The sequence below is a fragment of the Myodes glareolus genome, chromosome 2 (assembly GCF_982192425.1).
Source record: "Myodes glareolus chromosome 2, mMyoGla1.1, whole genome shotgun sequence".
In the NCBI taxonomy this organism is placed as follows: domain Eukaryota; kingdom Metazoa; phylum Chordata; class Mammalia; order Rodentia; family Cricetidae; genus Myodes; species Myodes glareolus.
This window is the reverse complement of record NC_142027.1, coordinates 132448329-132472434: the sequence shown is the minus strand read 5'-3', so window position 1 is coordinate 132472434 and position 24106 is coordinate 132448329. Positions and strand designations below refer to the sequence as shown.

General features: G+C 53.9%; 1 protein-coding gene across 2 annotated transcripts in view; it reads left to right on the top strand.

The window, feature by feature from the left end:
• Positions 1-1515: 1515 nt before the first annotated feature.
• The window catches only part of Trpv4 (transient receptor potential cation channel subfamily V member 4), a 38619-nt gene continuing 16028 nt past the window's right edge, over positions 1516-24106 (top strand). The window contains exons 1-3 of one of the 2 annotated variants that reach the window (XM_085680567.2): positions 1516-1624; positions 15788-16203; positions 19610-19782. In XM_085680567.2, the coding sequence (XP_085536693.2) occupies positions 15818-16203; positions 19610-19782 (559 nt within the window). In that variant the 5' untranslated portion in view covers positions 1516-1624; positions 15788-15817. Of the gene's footprint in view, positions 1625-1935; positions 2032-15787; positions 16204-19609; positions 19783-24106 lie in introns of those variants that run through there. The other variant, XM_087903731.1, reaches the window with a different exon arrangement.

Sequence of the window (24106 nt, the reverse complement as noted above, 5' to 3'; positions counted from 1 at the left end):
AGCGGTAGGAAGGTCACAAGTCCACCAGGGGACCCACAGTATTCAGCGGCCCCAACTTGTATTTGCTGGGTACCCACAAGCCCTCTCTGCTTGTCCCTCTACCTGGGCAGATCTTTATGCTTTCAACTAACCCTGTTTCCTGAGTTTTCACTTTCCATGCTGAAGTACACCAGGTGTTTACCAAGATCACCGTGTGTGTGTGCGTGTGTGTGTGTGTGTGTGTGTGTGTGTGTAAGTGAGGGCGGTGAGGGGGGGAGGTAGAGAGTGTGCGTGAGAGTCTGTGTGTTTGTGTGTATGTGCGTGTGTGTATTTGTGTCTTGCTGAGGAAGAAACACAAAGACTCATACACACTAGGCAAGCCCTCTGCCCCAGCCTGTCTTGACTCGAAGAGCACAGAGCAGTGGTACCCGGAATGGGCAGCCATCACCCCGTCCATTTCCTGTATTCTCTGAAGCTAACACCCCACCCAGTAAACAAGACCCAGGCTCTACTATCCCAGGCTCCATCAATCAAGCAGCCCAGGTTAGCCTCTGCAGCCCAGGTTAGCCTCAGACTCTTAATCCTTCCGCTTCGGCCTTCCCAGTGCTAGCATTGCAATCCTTGATCAGCCAGCTCTTTGTGTGTGGTGTGGAGGCCAGAGGTGTGTCTCAGGTGTTCCTCAGGGTCATCCACAGTTTCCAGGATCTCTTAGTGACCTGAAGCTCACAGGTAGGCTAGGCTAGCTGGCTAGCAAGCCACAGGGATCAGCCTGACTCTTCCTCCCCAGTGCCAAAGACCATGAGTATGTGGAACCAGGCCAGGGCTTTTTAAAAGTGTGCATCCTGGGGACTGAATGCACTCTTAGGCAAACACTTTACCAACTGACCCGTCTCCCAGGTCTCGTATCCACTAAGAGCTGATTGTCCTGTGGATCCCCTACCGCCTGAAACAGCCATTTTCAAAGAACCTGGAGCTCCACGTGGGGACCCTTGCCTAATCCTTCGCAGAGCAAGAATTTTTATCCAGGTGTCCACATAACTGTCAATCACCAGCCTCTTAGCCCAAGCCAGGTATCTCTTGAACGAAAGCCTCAGTCTCTGAGTCTGTGAGATGGGTTTGGTGAGCACAGCCACTGCTGAGAAGAGTAAGGCAGCCTCTTGGGTCCCTCCTCTGGTTCAGCCCCAACTTCAGGGGTGACAGGCCTCAGCGGCAGAATTCCTGTCAGGGAGGTAAGGGGTAGCGTGCACACCCCTCACCGCTGCCAGACAGCTGCCAGTTCACTCTGCTGGAGAACAAGGCCACCCAGAGAGCGATATTTTTTCCCCACCCTGAGGCAGCAGCCTGTGGAGGCCCACCCTTCTCTCTGGGCCTGGTTCCCTCCTGTAAGTGGGCCCAGCGCTGCTCACCTCAGGCCCAGCTAAAAGAAGTTCACTTGATGATATCACCCCCACCTTAATTAGTGAGTTAATTATTAAGATTTATTTCTGAAGTTTTTTGCCCTGTTGCTTCTCTTTAGGCTCCTCCTGTCCTTCTCTCACCCCGCCCCCCTCTTGCCAGTTGTTTGCCCGAGTGCTGTGCTGTGCCCAGGCTGAGCAGGGACCTTCCTCTGCTCGCTCGCCAGGGCAGTCCCCTCGGCTGAAGAGAAGTAAGCTGATGAGAGTGACTGCTGTTTGGGGCTCTGTGACGACCTGGTGCCACCAGAGCTTTCAGAATGGGGACACTGAGGCACAGACAGGAAGGATCTGCAGAGGGGTCGTGGCTTGTTGGTACAATGTGTGAGGGTGGCAGGGAGGCCTCGACAGTGCGGGTACCTCCCGGGCTTTTCTACCAGCGGTGATGGACGTGAGCTGCCGGGCAGGCGATGGCCCGGGCGCAGGGACCAGTGATGAATGGAAGAGCGAGGCACTGAGCCAGGTGCCTGCGCACAGACCGGGGAGGACCCTGGGGTGGGCGGGCGCGGGTGGGCGGGACCCCGCGGGGCGGCGCGGCCGAAGCGCAGCAGGAGGAGAACGCGGCGGGATCAGGAAGCGGCCGCGCTGCGCCCGTCCCGAGGTGAGTGGGACGGCTCTGGGGAAGGGGTCCGCGAGGTCCCGGCGCCCCCGAGCGGACGGGGTCTAAGACCCGCTGTCCCCTCTGCGCGCGGGAAGCGGGAGGCGCCGCCACTCTGAGTGTCACTTGTGGATTATTGGGCGCCGACATGGGCCTGAGGGGTACAGATCTAGGTCACCTAGATTCAAGTCCCCAAACTGAAGGCCAGGCAGGGCCGTCACCTGCCCGGGACCAGCCCCACCTAGGGCTCGTAGTAGGGATGGGCGCGGGCGGAGGGAGCTGTGAGCTGGCAGATTCCCGGGCCCGCTTCTCGGAGTTTCAGAAAGATGGCTCTGCAAATCTTTTACCTTAGCTTCACCCTGGAGACTCGTGGTCGTCTTCAAGGACATAGAGAGACCTCCACACTCCCAACTTGACTGAAAATTCAACCTCAGACCCCCTTGAGGCTGTCTTCCCGTCCAGAGGGGCCCAGCCCAGCCATCCTCTTGTGCAGAAGAAAAACCCCAGGCTGGAGCCAAGCGGATCCAAACCTGTCCGCAGCAGGCTCTGTACAACGGAGCTGGGGCTGGGAAGTGGGGGTGGGGGTGGGGGGAAGTCTGACTCTTCAGCTTGGGGTTGGGGTAGGGGTAGGGGGTGGCATGAACCTTGAACTTTAAGCACATGTCACGTGCGAGCTTTGTTTGGGGAGGTAAGAAACCCTGGCAGAGCTGAGTCCAGCTGCATTGGCTGTTGGCCATGTGGGGATAGCTCGCCATGTGGGTACAGCTGCCCAAGGTGAGATGCCTGCCAGGCCCAGGCCCTGACATCGCCAGTTTAGGAGCCCATCCTGGGTGGGCTCTGGACATGCTCTGCCCTCTTCTGCGGTGTGACCTTGGCCTAGTCCCCTAGCTGCCTGAGCCTTGGTTCTTCCTCGTTAATATAGTCACTGGGAATGCACTCCAGGGCTGTTGTGGGGACAGAGGCCCCGGAGGAGTTAGCCACTCGGCCACAGTGGTTTGGTGTTGGCCGTTCCCTCTCTACTTGCCTTAGCAGAGGCTCAGGAAGCAGCCATTTTCATGCCTCCTGCTCTGCTGTGGAGAATGTGGGAACCTGAAGACGGCAGACCCCTCCTTCTTGCTTTTTTTTTTTTTTTTTGGAAGTCTCTGGGAGAGGGTGCTCCCCACAACTGGCAAACATCCTGCTTGCTTTGCTCTGTCTGGCTCACTTTGAAGCCACAAGGGATGGTCTCGTTACATGGGTTGACCAGACACAGGGTTCCTGTGAGTCCTGAAAAGGTGTCTAGGTTTCTGCGGAAATCCAGATGCCTATGGCCTGGAAAGAAGGGATTGTCCTCTCTCCTGGGCCTCACCAACGCCCCTGTCCTCAGGGCACTCTGGAAGCTCGGTACCCATGGATGCTGGCCCTCGGGTACCTCAGCTTGGCCTAGCTGTCCCCGGAGGGGTGTGAACAGAGCTCGCCTGCCCCACCCTCCTTCCTCATGGCATGTAGCGGTGGCTTCCAGGTGGGCACCCCTGGTGCACCAGGGAGGGCTCAGAGGATGCACACTGGCGGTGGGTGTTGTTAAATGCAGAAGGAAAGGCTGGAGAGAGGAGGGCAGACCCAGACATGAGGATGCCTTTGATCAAGGTGGTGACTGGGCCACACCTTATAGAATAAATGCAGAACCAGAGGGGAGGGCGTTCGGAGGGACTGGTGCTAGCTAAGACATGTCTCCTGTGCTATCCACTGTGGGTGTCGGTGTGTGGATCAGAGAGACTTGCATTTGTCCAGGGTGTGTGAGCCAGGTCAAGCTGATTTAGAAGCCCTGAAAGTTGGGGTGAGGGGTTCCTGCTGTGTTCATTTGGTATAGAAAAATCCCTTTAGCTGCAAAGTGGAAATGGCTGCTGGGCTGGCTTGGGAAGTCTGTGGGTACCCAGGCTGGGGAAATCTGGTAGTCTTCAGAAACCCAGGACCTCGCTGAGCTGAACCCCGGCCCTGAGCAGATGCTGTCAGGAGGACCTTAGTGAGTGGGACCCATGAGACTGGGCATCCTTACCTCTCACAGGCCCTGGCCCTGCTCTCTGCCTCGGTTTCTCCTTTTTGACTTTGGGAAGACAATCTAGTCTGTCTCCAGCAGGACCTGGGAGATGGTTCCTGTCTCTGACAAGATCTGGAGTCTGAGAGAACATTTGTTTCACACCACAGGTCATCTAGAATGTTCCACATCGTTGATTCGGAGCACCTGTTAAAGATTAATTCTGCTCCCTGCAGATTCTCGTGGTCCTGGTCCCTGTAGCTGCTGCTGTGAACTCTGGGTACAGAATCAGTCTACCTTGGTCTGCAGGGTGAAGTCATTTCCTTTAGAGTCACTCAGCTCACAAGGGACCTAAGTCTCAGTTGTTTGATTTCAATATCCATGTCCTTGATCCCTGCGATGGCCAATCCCCATTTGTTGGGACCCTTCTCCAGGGATGACCTGAGAGTCGAGGAAGAGGTCCTACAACCATAGGGGAGGCTGGATTGCTTCTCAACCCCTAACCCGGCTGCTTTCTGCTAGGGGTTTGGGAAAGTCGCCAGGTGTTTCCAAGCCTCCGTTTTCTTACCTGTGAAAGGGGCTCACTCTCAGGTTCACTCTGCCAGGCCAGCCTAAGACCCACAGGCAGGCCCTGAAACCCTGGTCGCCTTCCTTACCCGGTGTCTTCCAGCCTGTCTAGGGCATGTTTCCTGGCATCCTGGAAGCCCTCGATGCCAGGCAGCAGGCAAAGCTAGACTTGTGTTGAATGACGAATGGAGACTTCCAGCCACACAGCAGTGCTGGGCCGTGGCTGAGGGCCAGGAACCCCCAACTTTCTTGCTCGCCTGGCTTAATGCTTAGAAGCCAGCCGCCCAGGTTTGAGCTCCAGCTCCCAGCTTGAGGGGCTCCTCCAGCCTCAGTTTCCCTATCTGCACATTGGAACAAGCACTCCCGTGTGGGACATCAGAGCACGTGCCTTGCTGAGTCTCTGTGGACATACCATCTGTCACCTGGCCACTTCTTACAGTCTCATTCCCCCTGGAGACACACCTTACATCTGAGGACACTGAGTCTCAGGAAGGGAGAGCGCCATCTCTGCAGAGACAGCTGGCTCCTGGCAGTGCTGGAAGCCAGCATCTGGTAACTCTGTCCCCTTGGGTCCCGGAACAGCCAGTGACTGCCTCAGCTTGCTTGAGACTCCCCTCTTGAGTCTGACCAGTTCCCAAGCTCTGCTGTGTGACTCCAGGAAGTGGCATCAACCTCTCTGTTCCCAGAGCTGCCACCCAGGAATTGCTGTCGATCAGCACGAGCTGATCAGTTCGCCAGCACGAGCGAGACTTGTGTGACTCTGGCTGCCACCCCTGTCCTAGCCCAGCTTCCCTGCCTTGGATGCCCTTGGGTCCTGTGAGCTGGACATTAGGCTACTTGGTCTTGTAAGTTGGCCACGCAGGAAGGCCAGGCCCTGCCTTTCTCTGTGACTCTTACTTCCGTCCCACCCTCGAGCCCATTCCTGACCATGGCTTCCCCTTTCTGTCCCAGGCCCTGGCCACTCCTAGCTGTGTGAGCCCAGGAACGCCATCCCACCTCTCTGGTTATGTCCCCTCAATAGGAAGGGAGGGTCCCACACCACCAGGCCGGGCCCACAGGAAATCTCCTCAGATCTGCTCCAGATGAGGTCAGGGGGTTGGAGCAGCCCCAGGAGGTGGAGTGGGGAGTGGGCAGCCAGGCAGTGGGAATTGGTGTTTTCCTTAGGTAGTGAGTAAGGCCGCCTCCCCCACCCACTGTTCTGCCTGCCCTGTACAAAGGGCTCCTCAGTCCCCTGGGCGACTGTTTTTCCTGAGGGTGGAGTGGCCTGGGGCCCACCCGGTTGACCAAGAAGATGACTGCCTATGGGCAGGTCTGTGTGTGTGTGTGTGTGTGTGTGTGTGTGTGCCTCCTCCGTGGGCTCTGAGGAGACTCTGGTAGGTAGAGGCAATGACCATGGAACTAACTCTGCAGGTGGGGGGGCTATTGGCCTGGCTTCTTCCTGTGTCACCTTGACACAGACAGAGTAGGGTTCGAGAATGCTTATGAACTGGGAATGGGAGGAAGGGAAGGACAGACCTGTCAGCACCGTGAGGGCCATCGGAACCCCATTTGAATACAAGCTCTGACCCTGAGAGCCAGGGGACATGGGGGAGTGTCCTCTCTAACTGAGCCTCAGTTCCCTTCTCAACAAAGTGACTCAGGATAAGTTTCACACGACGGGGATGCTGGATCTCATAGTCAGACAGCCCTGTATACAGAAGGTGCTCAATAAACTACCCGTACCCGTTTGTGGGTGAGAAAGCAGAAGTTGGGTAAGAAGTCACTTGGGTAGAGGCTCTGCTGTGGAGATCGGCTGTCCCTAAGAAGAATGATAATGTCTCTGACCCCAGGGATGCCACAGCAGGTGCAGAGGTGGTGCTGTCTAGCTGGGGTCACACAGTTACTTAGCTCCAGAGCCAGGCTGCAGACTCCAAGGCTGTCAGTTCTTCACTACCCGTGATGCCAGCTGCCAGGGCATCACTGCGGGGAGGGGCTGGCCCTTGGAAGGAGAGCATCCTGACCTCACACACTGTGAGCTCGGCTGTATATGTCTGGGTGTCGCTAAGGCTCTGGTGTGACATGGGAATAGGATAGTGGTACCTAGCTTGAGGAGTTAGGCTGTAGATCAGAATATGTGTAAATCATTGGTGTAAGACATTTAAGGCTGGCACTGTGGGTGGGGTTTCCTGGAGACAGTGGCCTGCTCTGAGTGCCCAGGCAGGGTTTTGTTGGATTTGTGACTCGGGGTCCCTTCCTACTGAGCCCCATTGCCACAGGGCTGCTTTTCTATCTATTCATTACTTTGTAAGAAATTAGGGAAGCTCAGTCTTCCCAGCTGAGAGCTGGGTGCTCTCTCTCCTGACTTCCTTCCAAAGGTCATGAGAGTGTGCAGTAGGCATAGAGAAAATCCTTTTCGAAGGTGAGATCACTAACCCAAAGGAGCCCGGGCTTCGGAGCCAAGAAGTCTGGAGTCCAGTGCCCACCCAGCCACCATGTCTTTGGGCTCCCTCCCTGCTGTGAGTTGAAGGGAGGTTAGGCACAAAGACACAGACAGCCATTACTGATCACTACTTTGTGTCAGAACTGAAATGATAGCACTTAATCCTCGCAGCAACCCTTGTGATGGGAGCCGTTACCTTTGCAGTGGTGAGGGTAAAACCCAGGGCCTGGCACACACCAGTCAAGTGTCCTGGACCACAGGTTCATCCCCAGCTCTTGGTTCTTTGAGATAGGATCTTCTTCACCTGGCTCAGGTTGGCCTTAGACTAAAGATCCTCCTGCCTCACTCCCGGATGCTGGGATTACGAGTGAATGCTTTCACACCCCACTGTATAATTGAAAGCTGGAACATAATGCCCCAAATAATTACGGAATGATAGGCGCAATTGCCGCTAGGAGGCAGTGCGTTTTACCCCCATTTTACATAAGAAAACCAGGGCTGGGACAGGAGGAGTGCCTTTGCCAGCGACAGGAGAGGTGCAGGATAGACCGGGCAACATTTTGAGGCTATAAAACCCTCTCCAGGGTTGTTAGTGGCTGGGACTACCCCCAGGACAGGAGCTGGCTGGGGAGAAGGAAGCCCAGGTTTTGAAACCCCCACTTTTCCTGAGCTGGAGCTTGATGTTGTGGACCATGGGAGCACATAGAGCCTTCCCGTCTCTGTGTGCCAGGTTCTGTGGTGCAGAGGTTTTATATGCGTCTGGTCCTCCACGGTGCAGAGAGGGACCTGAGGCTGGGGGAGGGCAGGGACTATCAGAGTCACTGAGTTTGGATGGATCACTTGAGTCTGATAGATCTAATCACATAGCACCCACTGGGCCTTTAAAAATGTTCAGCTCAGTGGGTTTTTAGTGTTGCCAGCTGAATGAACGTCACCACTAACTCCGGAGTGTGCCATCACCCTACAAGGAAATGGAGTCCCACAGGATGTGGCCCTAGTGTCTTTCCACCAATCCATATGGCTTCTAGTCAGGCCAGCCCTCCAGAGCCGGGTCTCCTGGAGATGCCCCCATCCCAAGAGTTCCTAGGGCAATTTCTGTGGCACAAGCCAGCCCTCCAAGGCCTTTGAAAGCCTGAGTGGCTGCTGTAGCCACGGCGGCCTTGCCCTCTGTGGGGCCAGTGAGTCACCCAGCCTTGTGCCGCTTGGATGGTGTGAGCATCCAGGGGGACACCCTCCAGGTGGAGGGACCCTGCAGGACACTGGGGCTCTGTCTGCTCTGGACAGACAGCCACTGTGCAGCAACCAGGAAGTGGGCTGGGCTGAGACAGACTAGGTAAATACAGGCAGGGAGGGCCCTTCATGGCGTGATGTGCCCTGCTGCCGCCTGCCAGGGGCTTGGGAAGCTGTGGGCAGCCACAGCCTGGCAGGCAGCGGGTCTCACTCTGCCAAGGGATGGAGTTCCTGGTAGTTGCTTCTAGTGGCAGCCGTTCTGCAGAGGCTGCTGGAGTCCACCAGGCAGTGGGACCCGTCCACTCATCCTTCCTCCACATGTATGCTCTCCTGCCTCCGTTCCCTGCCTGTCCATCTGTATCATCATGATAGCAATGACAGGAGGGTGACCCTGAGGGCTCACATGCCAGCCTGGCCTTCTCCAGCATACACTGGCTGTGCTTAACTCACTGTGAGTTACCTAACTCCTGCGACAGTGCTCTGGTAAGGATCCCCCCATCGGCACCGTTCACCCACAACCCAGGACGACCCAGGCACTATCTCAGGGTCACTTAGTCACATAGCTCCACCTGCATGCTTCTTCCCCAGCCCTTTCACCTGGGTCCCCTTGTCCTTGTAAAATAACTTGTTAAAGGGCCAGGCCTGGCTGGGGAAAATGGCTCAGTGGATAGAGTGCTTGCCTGGCCTGGCCTGGCCATGGAAAGCCCTGGCTTTAATTCCTAATGCTGTATACATTGGACATGGTAGTGCAAGCCTGTAACTCCAGCACCCAGGAGGTGGAGAGACAGGAGGATCAGAAGTTGAAGGCCGTTCTTGGATACTCAGCAAGGCCAGGGCCAGTTTGAGATGCATGAGACCCTGTCTCAAAAAAAAAAAAAAAAATCCAGCTCTCATGCCTGTGCGTTGCCCTGCCTCCCCCTCCCGGAGCCAGGAAGCGGTGATGCCACTTCTGGGCCATAGCTTCCTAATCTAGAAGACGGGGTCAGTAAACTGGTGTTTTGTCCAGTATCCACTAACCTTAGTGTCCCATCCTCCCAGCCCCTTCCCCCCAGGACTGAACCCCATAGCTGGCATCCGTGGTCATGTGTAGTTGTTCGTTGGTTTGTTTTTACTCTTGCTCAGCCACCCAGCTCCCAAATAATCACACATGGAGACTTTTTCTTACTTATGAACGCCTGGCCTTAGCTTGGCTTGTTTCTAGCCAGCTTTTCTTAGTTTAAATTATCCCATTTAGGTCAGGCAGTGGTGGCACACACCTTTAATCGCGGCACTCGGAGGTAGAGGGAGGCAGATCTCTGTGAGTTTGAGGCCAGCCTGGTCTACACAGCTAGTTTCAGGACAGCCAGGGCCACACAAAGAAAACCCGTCTCGAAAAACAAAATAAAATAAAAGTTATCCCATCGATCTTTTGCCTCTATATAGCTTTTCTTTCCTTCTTATTCCCTGTCTGGCTGGTCCCTTCTTTTCTCACTCTTCAATCTTCTCTCCCCCACCCAAGATTTATTTATTTATTATGTATACAGTGTTCGGCCTGCATGTACACCTGCAGATCAGAAGAGGGTACCAGATCTCATTACAGATGGTTATGAGTCACCATGTGGTTGCTGGGAATTGAACTCAGGACCTGTGGAAGAACAATCAGTGCTCATTAACAGCTGAGTCATCTCTCCAGCCCCCAATCTTCTCTTTTTCTTCTTCTGTTTATTTTCTCTGCATGCCAACCCCGCCCATCCTTTCTCCTGCCTTGTTATTGACCATTCGGCTCTTTATTAGACCATCAGGTTCACAGAGTTAAACAAATGCAGCATAAAAGAATGCAACCCATCTTTGCATCATTAAACAAACGTTCCACAGCATAAACGAATGTAATCTTCAGCTAATACTCCACCACAGTCATGCTTATTTAAGGGTCCCACAGGAGTCAGGGTTCCCACAGATTGGCCAAGGAGCCCCAGGATGGAGAGGAAAAAGCATACAAGATTTGTCTGAGATTCCAGGGTCTGTCTTCTGCCTGTGTGTAGCCCTGATCAGCACTCACTCACCCCGGCTCCTTGCCCTACATTTTCCGAATTCCACCTTCTCTCCCATCTTAGGTAGAGGCTCTGGTCCAGACACCCTGCCTCTCCAGCTGCCTGCCCCTACGACTCTGCTCCCTTGCCCAGTAGGACCCTCAGGGGTCCCTGGTGGTGTGGAAATGAAGCTTTGGCAGATGTCCCTCTATGGCCCACATGGTGTTAAATCCTAGAGGAATGGTGGCCTCAGATGACTGCCTTCCTCAAGGGCTGGGTTCTGAAGGGAAAGAGGAGAGAAAGAAAAAGGTGCTGTATGCTGATGTGGATACTGCACAGGATGTCACCTGTCACGCCTAGTGTGGCATAAGGAGCTCATTTAGATCAGGGAAGTTTTCAGAGCGGTGGTCTTTACTTATTTTCAGAACTCTTTCCCTCTTCCCCCTCTAGCTGGGCGGTGGTGGCACACGCCTTTAATCCCAGCACTTGGGAGGCAGAGGCAGGTGGAGCTCTGTGAGTTCGAGGCTAGCCTGGTCTATAAAGTGAGTTCCAGGACAGCCAGGGCTACACAGAGAAACCCTGTCTCAGAAAACCAAACAACAACAAAAACCCCTTTCATTTATTTTATTGTTTATGGCTGTTCAACCTTCATGTGTATCTGTGCACCACATGTGTGCCTGGTGCCCATGGAGGCCAGAGAGGGCAGCTAATACCCTGGGACTGAAATTACAGTTGTGAGCTGCTACGGGGTGCTGGGAATTGAACCTGGATCCACTAGAAGAGCAGCTGTCCCTGCAGTCCCCTCCCCCCACCTCATGCTTTTGAGGCAGGGTCTCAGTAAGCAGAACTGGAACTCACTGTGTGGACCAGGCTGACCTGGAACTCACAGAGATCCCCTCAAGCCTCTTCCTCCTGAGTGCTGGGTTTGAAGGCGTGCGCTACCAGCCTGTGTTCTTTCACGAGGAGACTTGAGGGGCTGAGGTGCTCAGGATGAGCACCGCTGTGATGCTCAGGGCTCTGGGTTCCTGCCCTAGCCCTGGAGGGAGAATAAATAGGAAGTGTTGAGCTGAGAGTGAGCAGGAGCCATGGCAGACACATCAAGCAAATGGCTGAGACAAGGGCCACCAGCCTTTGCACCCACACTGGGGTATCCTGTCCTTCACCCCTTTTTGTCTACCCCAGAGCAGTACATGCAGGTGGCAGCTAACAGTTGCCCATTTGGAATGTGTTGATCCAAAAGGAAGGACGTAAGAGAAAGCAGCCCCCTGCCACCATCCCCAGGAGCAGAGATGCCCAGCACGCCCAAACCTGCCCCCGGATTTAAGCAGCTTTCCTGGCTCACATAATCAGGTCGGCATCTGGTAGACTCGTGCCAAGGTTTCCACGAGGCAGGCAAAGCCCTGGGATGATGAAGCCGGCCCCCACTTCCACCCTGTGTGAGCAGAGAAGACAACGGCGCTGGAGCCCTCTGGTCACACTGCATCCTGGGATCTCAGTACTGGGCATCCTTGGTGTAGCCTGCTGTCTCCTGAAGCTTCTTCGCTTCTTCAGCCAGGTGCCAGCTCACCTGGAACCTCTGCTGTTGCGCTAGTGCAGAAACAAGGCTCCCGAGACCGTGAGCTCCACAGTTAGGGCCTAGAACCAATCCTCGGAAACTATGATGTCAATTTGCACACTTTCTCCACGCCCCACTGCCCAGGGGGCCATGACCGCAGAGTGTATCATCTTGGGCCATGTTCCCGATATCTAGGCCTCTGTGCACAGGCAGGAAGTAGGGGGGTCTTGGCTGGGACCTGGATCCCACTTGGATCCCACAACCACCGCTCGGCTCCCTGGGCCACTCTTGAGCACCTGTGGACTATACAGCCTTCAACATCACTGGCCATCTCTGTAGGTCTGTCTAGTGTGTTGTTCCCCAAGGAGGGATTGCTACCAAACCTGCTCACATTGGGATCCCCAATCAGACACAGACCTGGCGCACAGTGGGTGTTCAGGAGGCTTTTATAGCACGTGGTCAGGCTTGTGATACTGTCACTGGGCCCTGAGATTTGTACCCTCCCTGAATCCATTCTGTCGAAACTGCCATTTCGGGGTGGCGGGGGAGATGCTAGTTTGCCACATAGATTGTTGAAGGGGGTATCACTATGTAGTCCAGGCTAGCCTTGAGTTTGAGCATCACCATGCCTGGCTTCGATGTGTAGATTTGTTTTCCTTATGTTTGTCTGAGGCAGGGTTTGTCCTTAGATTCATTGTGTAGCAGAGGATGACCTTGAACCCTTGACACCCACCCCTCAATCCACCTCCCAAATACTGGGATTATAGATATGCAATACCATGTCTGACTGATACGTAGATTAACAAACGACACAATAAGGACATCAAGACTGAAATGTGCAGGGGTAAGTGGTTGGTTGTGTAAGGGTGTCTATCTGTCCTGTCCTCGAGTGCACTCTGTCCCAGATGTACAGTGGAGATCCCCTCCTTTAGGGACATCAGCAAACCATGCTGGCATGAAGGGACGGAAGGCTCATGCTTGTTCCCAGGATGGCATGTGTGTGAACATGGGAGAAGAAACAGAACATAGGAGAGAGGCCCCACCCCCCCCTGCCCCCCCACTCCTGCCTCTCTGCTGCTGGACCCTCCCTGCTTGGCTGGCAGAGGCTTGGAATGTGTAATAACAGCCTTCAGGGCAAATTAGAACAGGGAGTGAACTCTTCCTGGCCACAGAGAAAGTACCCAGCAGCATGAGGGGCAGGAAGGCTGTCTGTGGGGAGGGGGGCATCCTGGGTGACTGAGGACTGAGGGGAGAAGGATTCTCTCAGGGACCCTTTCCAAAGTCACTTGCTCCCTGGGTGGCCTTCTTTTCCTCCGCCATAAAATGAGAACAGTTTTGTGTACCAGGGTCCTGGGTGTTTGAGTGAGGGAGATGCTGGAGGGGCGTGGCCAACTTTCCCAGGGGTGCGACAATGGGGAAGGGGGAGTGGGGAATATGGCCCAGACTGTGTCACATCCTGACGACAGTGATTAGATACAAGGAGCAACATCATCAGTGTGGTCGGTGTCCTGGAGACACACAGCCTACTTCCTGTCACAGCCCACACCTCCCTTCCACAGGTAGAGAATGTAAGGGTCAGGGAGATTAGAGGGTGATAGGCCCTCCCTCCCTGAGTGTTCAAGAAGCTCTCCGGCCATGTTTTTGGGGCTTATCTCCCTCTGCTCTTCAGGTAAACTCGGGCTGAGGAAGCAGAGTTCTGCAACCCACTCTTACTGATCTTGGCTGTGCCACTAACCTGTGTGGCCTCAGGCAGCTTACTTCATGTCTCTGAACCTCAGTGTGTTTATCCTCATCCATAACAGGATAATTGTAACAGTACCCCCCTACGCGGTACCGTCTCTCAGCCTCCGCCCTGTTGCCTTTTGGGGCTGGCTTTTTTGCAGTGTTTCCCTGGGCACTGAATGAAGGTTCATGGCATCCTGGCCTTGACCAGCTAGACGTCCATGGCTCACTCCCCTGTACAGGAGGACAACCACATGTGTCACCAAACATAGCCCTGTGTTCCTGGTCTGTCATTTCAGGAGGCTTGGATGAGGGCACGTGTGGGAGACACTTAGACTCCGTATTCCCAGTGACGATGGTTGATTTTGTAATTATCTCAAGGTGATCTGAGCTAATCATGATCCTTGTGGACATGCCAACATCATGTGACTGGACCAGGGCTGACTGACTCCAGGTGTCCTGACTTGGGGTCCCCCCAGGAACTTGGTTGCTGTCCGGTTGGGGCTCTGTAGAGGAAGAGATGAGACTTGGTGGCAGCTTGTTAGTGGGACTTGGGCATGATCACAGGGCTGCCCTGGCCAGGGGTGTAATGATCAATAATGTTGATGGTTGATGGCTCATGACTGACATTGCTTCTCCCCTGACTTTGGGGTCCCCGGTGAGGCAGGCACACTGTGCCTGGAGGACACTTTAAGCAACTGTCCCCTTAACACCCCTCCCCCACCGTGCCCTTACCTACACTCTGTTCCTGCAGAGCAGAGACCAAAGTCACAAGGCCCTATCACAGGGAGATGGCAGGACCTGGGGCTCAGAGGCCTAGCTCTGAGTGATGTTTCACATACATGGGAGACCCCAGGAGGAGGCATGGTCACCCTAGTTTTACAGATGAGAAACTAAGGCCCAGAGAGAGAGAGAGAGATAAAGCTAACTAGACCCGGCCTCATTCCTCCTGGTGTAGGTCTGAAGAAGCTGCCATTGTGCCCATTATCCTGAGGGGAACACAGAGGCTCTGGCCCTCCAGTGACCTGCCCATGGGCACACTCTGGGCAAACAGCAGAGCTGACATTAGAACCAAGCCTGAGTGAATCCAAAGTCCAGCTTCTCTCTTCCTGCTGGCGTCAAGAGAAAAGCCAGCCCCTGCCAGACATTCCTCCTCTGTACGTGCCCAGCTTTGCCCACACGGGAGGCCCCTTGCCATGTTCCCACCTGGGCAAGCATCTCCTGGCAGTTGCAAAGCAAACATGATGGGCATCAGTTTGTTGCCCTTCTTAGTGGGGGGTCTAAGGACACACACGCAAACTCCTGTACTCAACTGGCAAGAAAAAGATTTTAGGATACCCAGGGCCTAGTTGTAGGGAGCCCTGCCCTGCTGGCTCTGAGTGAGCTCACATTGGGCCTGGGAATTGGGAAGTCTTGTCTTCACAAGCCGTGTGTGTGTCCCCTGGAAGCCTCAGTTTCTTCATTTGAAAAATGGGCACAAAGGACACCTTTGTCTCTGGTCTTTCATTCTGTGGAGTCTCAGGATGGGTCTGTTCCCTGCCTGGGTATCACAGCCTGCCAGTTAATCTAGGAAAGAGAGGAAAAGAGAGAGAACACATGTCTAAGGGATAGGGCAGACTTCTCAGAGGAGGGGACAGTTGGGTACACAGGTGGGCAGGAGCCAGTCATGCTGGCGGGAGGAGCGTTACTTAACCCCAACATCAATTTAAATCTGGGAGCCTCCAAAACAGACCCATAGGAGGGGTCACGATGATGCTGGAGGGGCTGCAGGGACCACTGCCCTGTGCAGTAGGTTCACATGGCTCCTCAGAGCACCTACTGATCAAGGCGCGCTTCTAGGCTGCAGGGCACTGTCCCACGTCTTCTCTGCTTCTCTGCTTCCCTGTGAAGCTTAGTATCCCCAGATGAGGAAACTGAGGCTGTGAAATGCTGATTGATTAGTGTCACAGGGGCCAAAGGGGTCAGTACCCAGGCTTTGAAGTGACTAGCTTCTTATCCAGCTAGTGTCTAGGATAGCTGAGTTGGAGGCCAATGCATGTCTCTAGATTCTCAAAGAGGCCCCTGTTATGGCTCCTGCCTGGGGCTGGCCGCTGACCACATCTGGGAGTGGCCACCTCAGCCCCTGTCATTTCAACGGTGGCTTTGAAGCAACTGGCAGCAGTGCTGTTTGCCCACGTGGGAGGGGGCTTCCTGGACCTCCACTATTGGCTGGGCTTTGCCTGACCCCCTTTATTTTCCCGCAGGCTGAGCAGTGAAACAGATCTGGGGCCAGCATGGCGGATCCTGGTGACAGCCCTCGTGTGGCACCTGGGGAGGTGACCGAGCCCCCTGGAGATGACAGTGGCACCTCTGGTGGGGAAGCCTTCCCCCTCTCTTCCCTGGCCAATCTGTTTGAGGGGGAGGAAGGCTCCTCTTCCCTCTCACCGACTGATGCTAGCCGCCCTGCTGGCCCCGGTGATGGGCGTCCGAACCTGCGCATGAAGTTCCAAGGTGCTTTCCGCAAAGGGGTTCCCAACCCCATTGACCTGTTGGAGTCCACCCTGTACGAGTCCTCGGTAGTACCCGGGCCCAAGAAAGCACCCATGGACTCCTTGTTCGACTACGGCACTTATCGTCACCACCCTAGTGACAACAAGAGGTGGAGGAGGAAGGCCATAGAGTGAGTATTCCTGGCTGTCTGGTGGGAAGTCTCCTCTGTACTGAATCCATCACCCACCCACCTACCCGTACCCATCCGTCCACCCACTTACTCATGCATGCATCCATTCATCCACCCACCCACCCACCCACCCACCCATCCACCCACCTGTCTGTCCACCCACCTGTCTGTCCATCCACCTGTCTGTCCATCCACCCATCCATCCACTTACCCATATAATCATCCATCTGTCCACCCACCCACCCATCCACTTATCCCTCCCTCCATCATTTCTCATGCATCTGTTTGCCTGTCTATCTGTTTCTTTGTTCATCCATCCTCTAACCATACACTGGCACATCTATCTTTCTACCCCCTCTCCATTACCCACTCATCAATCCACCCATCCCTCATCTGTCCACCATCTCTCCATCTGTCCACCTGTCCGTATATACATACATTTATCTACTCCCTTATATAACTACCAGTGCCCGTGCGTCACTTCACCTCTCTCTCTCAATGTAACTCTGGCTGTCCTGGAACTCATTTTGTAGACCAAGCTGCCTTTGGACTCTCAGAGATCCTCCTGCCTCTGCCTCCTGAGTGCTGGAATTAAAGCCATGGCTACCATACCCTATATTTCACTGGCCTTTTCATCCACCCACCCATCTGTCCACTTGTCTGTCCACCCACCACACCCAATAGTTCATTGTTACCCACATATGTATCGGCAGGTCTATCCACCCATGCAGCCATCCAAATGCCTGTCCCCTGCTTGCCCAGTCTGCACACCTATAATCCACCCATCCAAATACATCCCTCTTGTCATCAGTCTATTTGTCCATACGCACACCCAGTTTCCTGTCCATCCTGCCATTCACTTCAGAATGTCTCTAGGACCTCCAGCCATCCAGCCGCCACTTCAGAAATTATTCATTCATTACATTTCTTTTGTTTGTTTGTTTGGTTTTTAGTTGTTTTTTTTTTTTTTTTTTTTTCGAGACAGGGTTTCTCTGTGTAGCTTTGAAGCCTGTCTCGGAACTCACTCTGTAGACCAGGATGGCCTCGAACTCACAGAGATCCACCTGCCTCTGCCTCCTGAGTGCTGGGGTTAAAGGCGTGAGCCACCTCCGCCTGGCTTCATTACATTTGTCTTTTTTTCATCTTTTTATTTCTTTCTTGAGACACGGTACCGTATGCAGCTCTGACTGGCCTTTCTCACAGTTCTCTTGTCTCGGCCTCTTGACTCAGGGTTACAGGTGTGTGGCACCACGCCACACTCGTTCACTAAACACTTGATGGCTGCCTGCTTCTTCTCCCTTCTGCCTTCTTCCTCTTTGCAGACCACCAGTTCGCTCACCCAGCTGCATTTTCCATGCATTCATACATCCACGTTCCCATTCATTCCCATCTGCCCATCATCCATCCCCAGCTGGTGTGGAAGCCCTCTGTCCCTGACCTTTAGGCACTCAGCAGGCACTTCCCCAGGCTTGGACATCAGCCTTCTTCCTTCCTGGAAACCCCTCCGGGCCTCCGTGTGTGTCCTCGAGTGCCCCTCTTAGTCTAGAGAGGCCTGGAGCTGGGGTCCTCTAGCCCTTGCTAGAAAGACGAAAGACTGGCTGCCATGCAGAATGGAGCCTGCTGGCCTTCTCCTTTCTTGCACAGCCGAAACTGGCTCTTAGTATCTGTGGACTCACTGGTGGTTCTTGAGCATCACAACTGCCCAGAAGTGGAATTGATTGATCCCAAGCTCCTGCAGTGAGTCAGACCAGATTCAGCCCCTAACTCAGAAGCACCGTCCACTTCGGAGTGGGTGGGGCAATGGCAGGTGAAGAAACTTGAAAATACATGGTTCTAGATGGGAGGTGCTAGGGTTGGGCAGGGACTGGGTACAAAAGAGGTGGTTCTAGAAGACTTCTCAGAACGGTGGCATCTAGACAGTGCACCCACACGGCTAGGAGGGTGCCCTGGTCCTGGCTCTGTGGATAAGGCCGCACTTCATAAGGTCCCAGTGCATGGCTAGCACCCCCTTTGCCATGGCTCCTTTGGAATTGAAGGGGAGAGACTGCCTGGCCCGGGCCTGCCTCTTCTAGCCCCATGTGGCTGCTCCCTGCCTTTCTCTTCTCCCTTCCTGGCCCTCTGCTTCCATCCTTTCCTCTCTGTCTTCTTATTCACTTTCTCTCTGTTGCATCTGATTCGTTCAGGGCTGGGCTGGATGGGAATACGGCAGAGCAAGGATCTCTGTCCTCATAGTGTCCAGGCTAGCCCCTTCTCTCCCAGAACTTAGCGCACAACCATTGCCCATTTAATGTTTGCTGAATGACTAAGTGAGTGTCTCTCTTCATTTTCCTTAGCCCTCTCTGGGTCTTATCATCCTTCTGCCTGCCTCTGTAGCTCCGCCCTCTCCTATGAACATACAGACTTCAGACACACGGCCCTCAGGAACGAGGGTGGCTGTAGCTAACATGGATTGTGTGTTTACTGTGTAGTGGGTGCTGGACTAAGCCCCAGAGGTGATGATATGAATGAGTGAGTGAGCCAGTGAGTGGGGAGACTTGTTCCTTCTCTTTTACTTTGCTCCTTCCCTGCTTTCTTCCTGTCTGTATCTACCGTAGACAGTGTTCCTCAAGGGCCAGACAGTAGGTGCAGGTGGTAGAGTGCCAGCCTCACATGCTTGAAGCTCTGGCTTCCATCCCCAGCCCTACAGAAATCAGGCGTGGCGGCACAGGCCTGCAGTCCCAGCACGCAAGGGTGAAGATTAAGCAGGGCTGCGTATCTCTCACAAAGCCAGTCTTAGCTACAGGAGATCTCCCTCCTTCCTTACTCCTCTCTCTCCCTCCCCTCCTATCTCCCCTCCTCCTTCCCCCTCCCCCTCCCTCTCCTTTTCTCTCTCTCTCCTTCTCTCCCCCTCTCTTCTCTCTCCCCCCTCACTCCCCAACAGTATTCAATAAATAAGGGATAGATGGATGAGTAGGTGGAGGGAAAGGCGAGTGAGAATGTGAGAGGAGGTAGGATAGATGGGAAGCTAGATGAGTGGATGGGTGGATGGATAGATAGGTAGATGGGTGGATGGATGGATGGATGGATGGATGGATGGATGGATGGATGGATGGGTGAATGGGTGGATGGGTGGATGGATAGACAGAAGGATGAATGGACAGATGGATGGATGAGTGGTTAGATGGAGGGAGGGAAGGTAGGTATATGGGTGGTGGGAGGGCAGCAGGATGAGCAGGCTTGTGTGATTTTCTTTCTGTCTTTCCACCCAACACACAGTAGGCCAGCTTATCCTTTCCCGGATAAAGCATTCTATACGGTTCTTCAGTTTGGTCTTCCCCTTGGGTTTCATCTTCCCCCAGGCTCCTTAAGGGGGAGGCAGGGCAGGCAGAGGATAAACTCCTGGTGTCCTTCTTTCTCCCTCCTCTAGGAAGCAGCCACAGAGCCCCAAGGCTCCTGCACCCCAACCACCCCCCATCCTCAAAGTCTTCAACCGTCCCATCCTTTTTGACATTGTGTCCCGGGGCTCCACGGCCGACCTGGATGGATTGCTTTCTTTCTTATTGACACACAAGAAGCGCCTGACTGATGAGGAGTTCCGGGGTGAGCTGCCCTGGTGGGCATAGCGTGGGGAGGGGAGGTAGAGGGGTTATCTGCTTGGCTTTGGGCAATACCTTTCCCCTTTCACAGCTCTCTTTGGACCCAGAGTTTGCACAGAGTCTGCGCAGACACATCAGTAGTTCATTGGGCAGAGTCTGCGCAAACACATCAGTAGATCATTGGGCAGAGTCTGGGTACATCCTTTACCACATTACCAAACCTCTCTGGGTCTTGACTGCCACAGATATTCGTTCCTGTAGAAGAATGTTTACAGAGTTTAACCATGGGGACTCTAACATACTTCTACACTTAACACGGTGCTGTGGCTTCTCCATGGCATGGCTGATGGTGCCAAACACAGGCAACCAGGATCCCCTGTCCTCAGGGGTAAGGGTTGGAGGATAGCAGGGTGGTAGGTTGGGATTCCTGCTTATATGTCTAGAGATCTGCCTCACCCTTGCGAGCCCCTTCCCTGACCTGACTCCCTGGGCTATCCCCTCCCTCAGGCTCAACTTTTCCTCTGCAGGGCCTGCTTGTCCTATCCTCAGATCCCTGTGGACCCCATGTCTTTGCGAGCTGCCCTGGCCTCACCTGTAACCAGGCACGTGACCAGCTGCCACCATGTGCTGGTTCAAGGTCACTAGAGAGGACTGGCCAGAGGACCCCACAAGTCAGTGCAAAGTGTGGTCCTTGCCCTAAAGCAATGCCCAGTCTCAGCAAGTCTGACCTGGTTGGCCTGGAACTCAAGTCTGAGAAAGTTTGGGGAAGTGGCCACCAGACACACCCTTTGTCTTTTGATACTTCAGAGTAAACTCGGTGCCAAAGCAGATGACCGAGGCTGGGGGTCACTTTCCCCAGAGTTCTTCAGGCTGTTCGTCCGTTCGTTCGTTCGTTCTTTCTTTCTTTCTTTCTTTCTTTCTTTTTCTTTCTCTCTTGCTGTTATAATTTGCTTTTATCAACCTGATCCTTTTGGGGGGCAGTTTTGAGACAGGGTTTCTCTGAGTAACAGCTCTGACTGTCCTGGAACTCACTGTGTAGATCAGGCTAGTCTTGAGCTCACAGAGTAGCAATCTGATTTATTTATTTATTTATTTATTTATTTATTTCATGTGGTTGCTGGGAATTGAACTCAGGACCTCTGGAAGAGCAGCCAGTGCTCTTAACCACTGAGCCATCTCCTCAGCCCCCATGATTTTTAAAAATAATTTATTTTACTATATTTTTCAAGACAGGGTTTCTTCTTTTAATCTTTTAAAAACATGTATTTATTTTATGTATATGGTGTGCTATCTGTATGTATACCTGCAGGCCAGAAGAGGGCATCAGATCCCATTATAGAGGTTCTGAGTCACAATGTGGTTGCTGGGAATTGAACTCAGGACCTCTGGAAGAGTTGCCGATGCTCTTAACTGCTATGGCAGCTCTCCAGCCCCTGGACCTGATTCTTACAAGGTTACAATTCCTCCCAGATCTTTGTGCCCATCCGTTGAGAACTACTGGCTTCTACAAAGTACAGTGGTACCCGATCCTGTGGTGGCTGCAGGCTTGGAGTTGAGAGAGGCCACGTAGTATGTTGGTGGCACATATTGGCCACACATCCCTCTCCTGTGCACCCCACATGTCAGGCAAAGGGAATGTTCTAGTGAACAGATCTGGTGCAAGGCCACTGTCCAGAGCTTTGGACAGGACAGAGTCCCAAGGAGCTGGTCCTCCAAGCTTGTGGCTTCTTCTGGGCTTGGGACTGAGGTGGGGGACTCTTAGCCCAGACTGAAACCCCTAGACAGTAGCAGTGTGGATTTGGGTGGGGACTTGGCTGGGCCTGAAGTTGTAGTGTACAGGACAGGGGACACCAGCGAAGCTTTAGGGCTCTCTTACTAAGAACAAACTCTGTCTAGGGTTTTGGTACTGGCTTTTGTATTCATCGTTCATGGTCCACAGCAGCGCCCCCAGATTGTTCAAGCTTCAGGTGTCACAAAACTTGGCTCCTCCTCTGCATGTTTTTCTGGCTGGAGGCTGATGAGCTCATCCAATTTTCAGGGTGGAATCTCTGTCCCCACCCCTACCCCCAATTTGGGTAGTTTCACATTCTCCTATTTGCCAATGGGCAATTTAAGGCCCCTGGCTCCAGCAGGCTCCATAGCCAGAGACGTCCACCTGGTGGTCAGCTGAGGAATTGCTTCCTCTGTAGCGGTACTTAGATTCTCCACAACCACAGGAGGAGCTTGTGGAAGCCCAGGCCCAGGACCTAGTTCCCATTGTCCTTGTGCCAGCTGTGATGTGGGATTACTGGAGGTGCCTGGGTGACCCCGTTAGTGACTTCTTACTGATTCAGCAAGATGCCATCAGGCACCTATGAAGTCTCTACCTGCGTCAGCCCGGTGCCTGACGCAGGTAGAGAGGTGAGGTGAGGGCTAGGGGTAGGGTGGGGCAGAAATGAGGAACCGAGGAGCAAGGCAGATAACAGCCCTAGTCTCAGGTGGCTCTCAGGCTCCCAGGTGGGACAGCCACAGAAATAAGTACACGGTTAAAACGGTAAAAATGTTTCTACAAGAGGCTGTACTGGAATATTAGAGCTAGTAAGGGGAAACCCATGAGGGTTTCCTAGAGGATGTGAACCCCTGAACGAAGTCTGAATGTGTTGCACCAACTGTGTAAAGGGAGGGAGGAGCATTTCCGAGTGGGGGGAGGCAGTGAAGTGAGGACCAGTACAAAGACCCGGTGGCCTACCATGATCTCTGGGGTGACAAGTGGGTGAAGGAGGACCTCAGAGGCTGGTCACACCAGGGGAGTATCTTGGGCTTGTGAGAGGCAGTGCCTGGTTCTGGTGATGGTAGCAGAGTTGACAGTCCAAGGGTGTGAGAAAAAACAGGTAAAATAGACACAGTGGGGGCAGGTGTGGGGAGAAGGGAGGTGCTGAGGATCTCGGCAGGATGGGAACAGCATTCTCAGAGACTGGGACTCTAGGGCTGGGGCAGGAACTGGGTTGCCATGGAGAGCTGGTGGTTGCCTGGTGATGTTGATAAAACAGGGGGTCGACACTACCCTTAGGCCAGAGATTGGGGGGCACAGCCCCCAGGGCTCTGGCCAGCATTCAGGGCAGCCCCTACTGGATGCCCGTGGAAAGCTGTAATCACTGTTGATGCATTTGACAAACAGCTAGCTGGTGCTATCCCGGGTCAGCTGCCCAGGTGACAGAGAGAGCAGCTGGGGAGAAAGGCTGTCAGGTAGCTCACTCCTGGGGTGGCACTGGAAGTTTCCCAGGCTTCCAGCTCTTCCTGCAGCTGGGGAGCTACACTCCTTACCACAGGAGACCCTAGTGCAGCATAGGTATGTACGGAGGGCTCATTGCTACCCAGGGTCCTGCTAATCACAACACTGGTCGATTCATTGGTGTTCCTTTGATTGCCATCACACTAGAGGGGAAGTCACCCTGAGGTGCCAGCCGGCAGAGCTGGCCCTCATCCCATGCTGTCGCACCCTGAACCCATTTTCCAGGCCTGATTGGTGGTGGGGTGGGGGGATTTGCTTTTTACTGATTGTCTGGAGAAAGATGCTAGTTCCTATAGCCAAACACATCACAGTGAGGGACAGAAACTTGGAATAGGGTGTTGGTGACAGAGAGGGAGGTGACAGGCACCTGGCAGACTGACCTCCAAAGATGTTGGACAGTTACGGAAAATGATTACACTTAACTGCATCCACCTCTCTTAAGATGTCACATCCTCGGCATATTCCGTCCAAACTTTTGGGAACATTGTGGCTCTTCCCTTCCCTCTAGGACACTAGTGTAAATGCTCTGTGGGACAGGAAACCCACGGGTGGGCACACGCTGTTTGGTATGTCTTGTTTTCAGAGCTGATTGAAGGGGAGACACTCAGTAGTGTAAGGGTGCACTACTGTGCACTGCTGTTGTACTGCTGTGCAAACACAAGAGCCTGGGTTCAGATCTCCGGAATCCGCGGAAAGAGCCAGGCAAGATGGCGTATGTTTGGGATCCCAGCTCTGGGGAGGGGGAAACGGGCAGATTCTCCTGATCCAGCCTCACTGATCCAGTGAGAGCGCTGCCTCAGAAGGGGGTGGAAAATGATGGAAGGAGCACCCAGTGCTGACCTCTGCTGACCTCTGGTCACCGAGCAGGTGGGAGCACCCAGTGCTGATCTCTGCTGACCTCTGCCCACCGTGCAGGTGGGAGCACCCAGTGCTGACCTCTGCTGACCTCTGCCCACTGTGCAGGCGGGAGCACATGTATACTTAGAAATAAAGGAGGGAGCATGGAGGAATGGAGAGAGGCTCTGCTGGGTCCCGTGGTGAAGCTGGATGGTTGGAG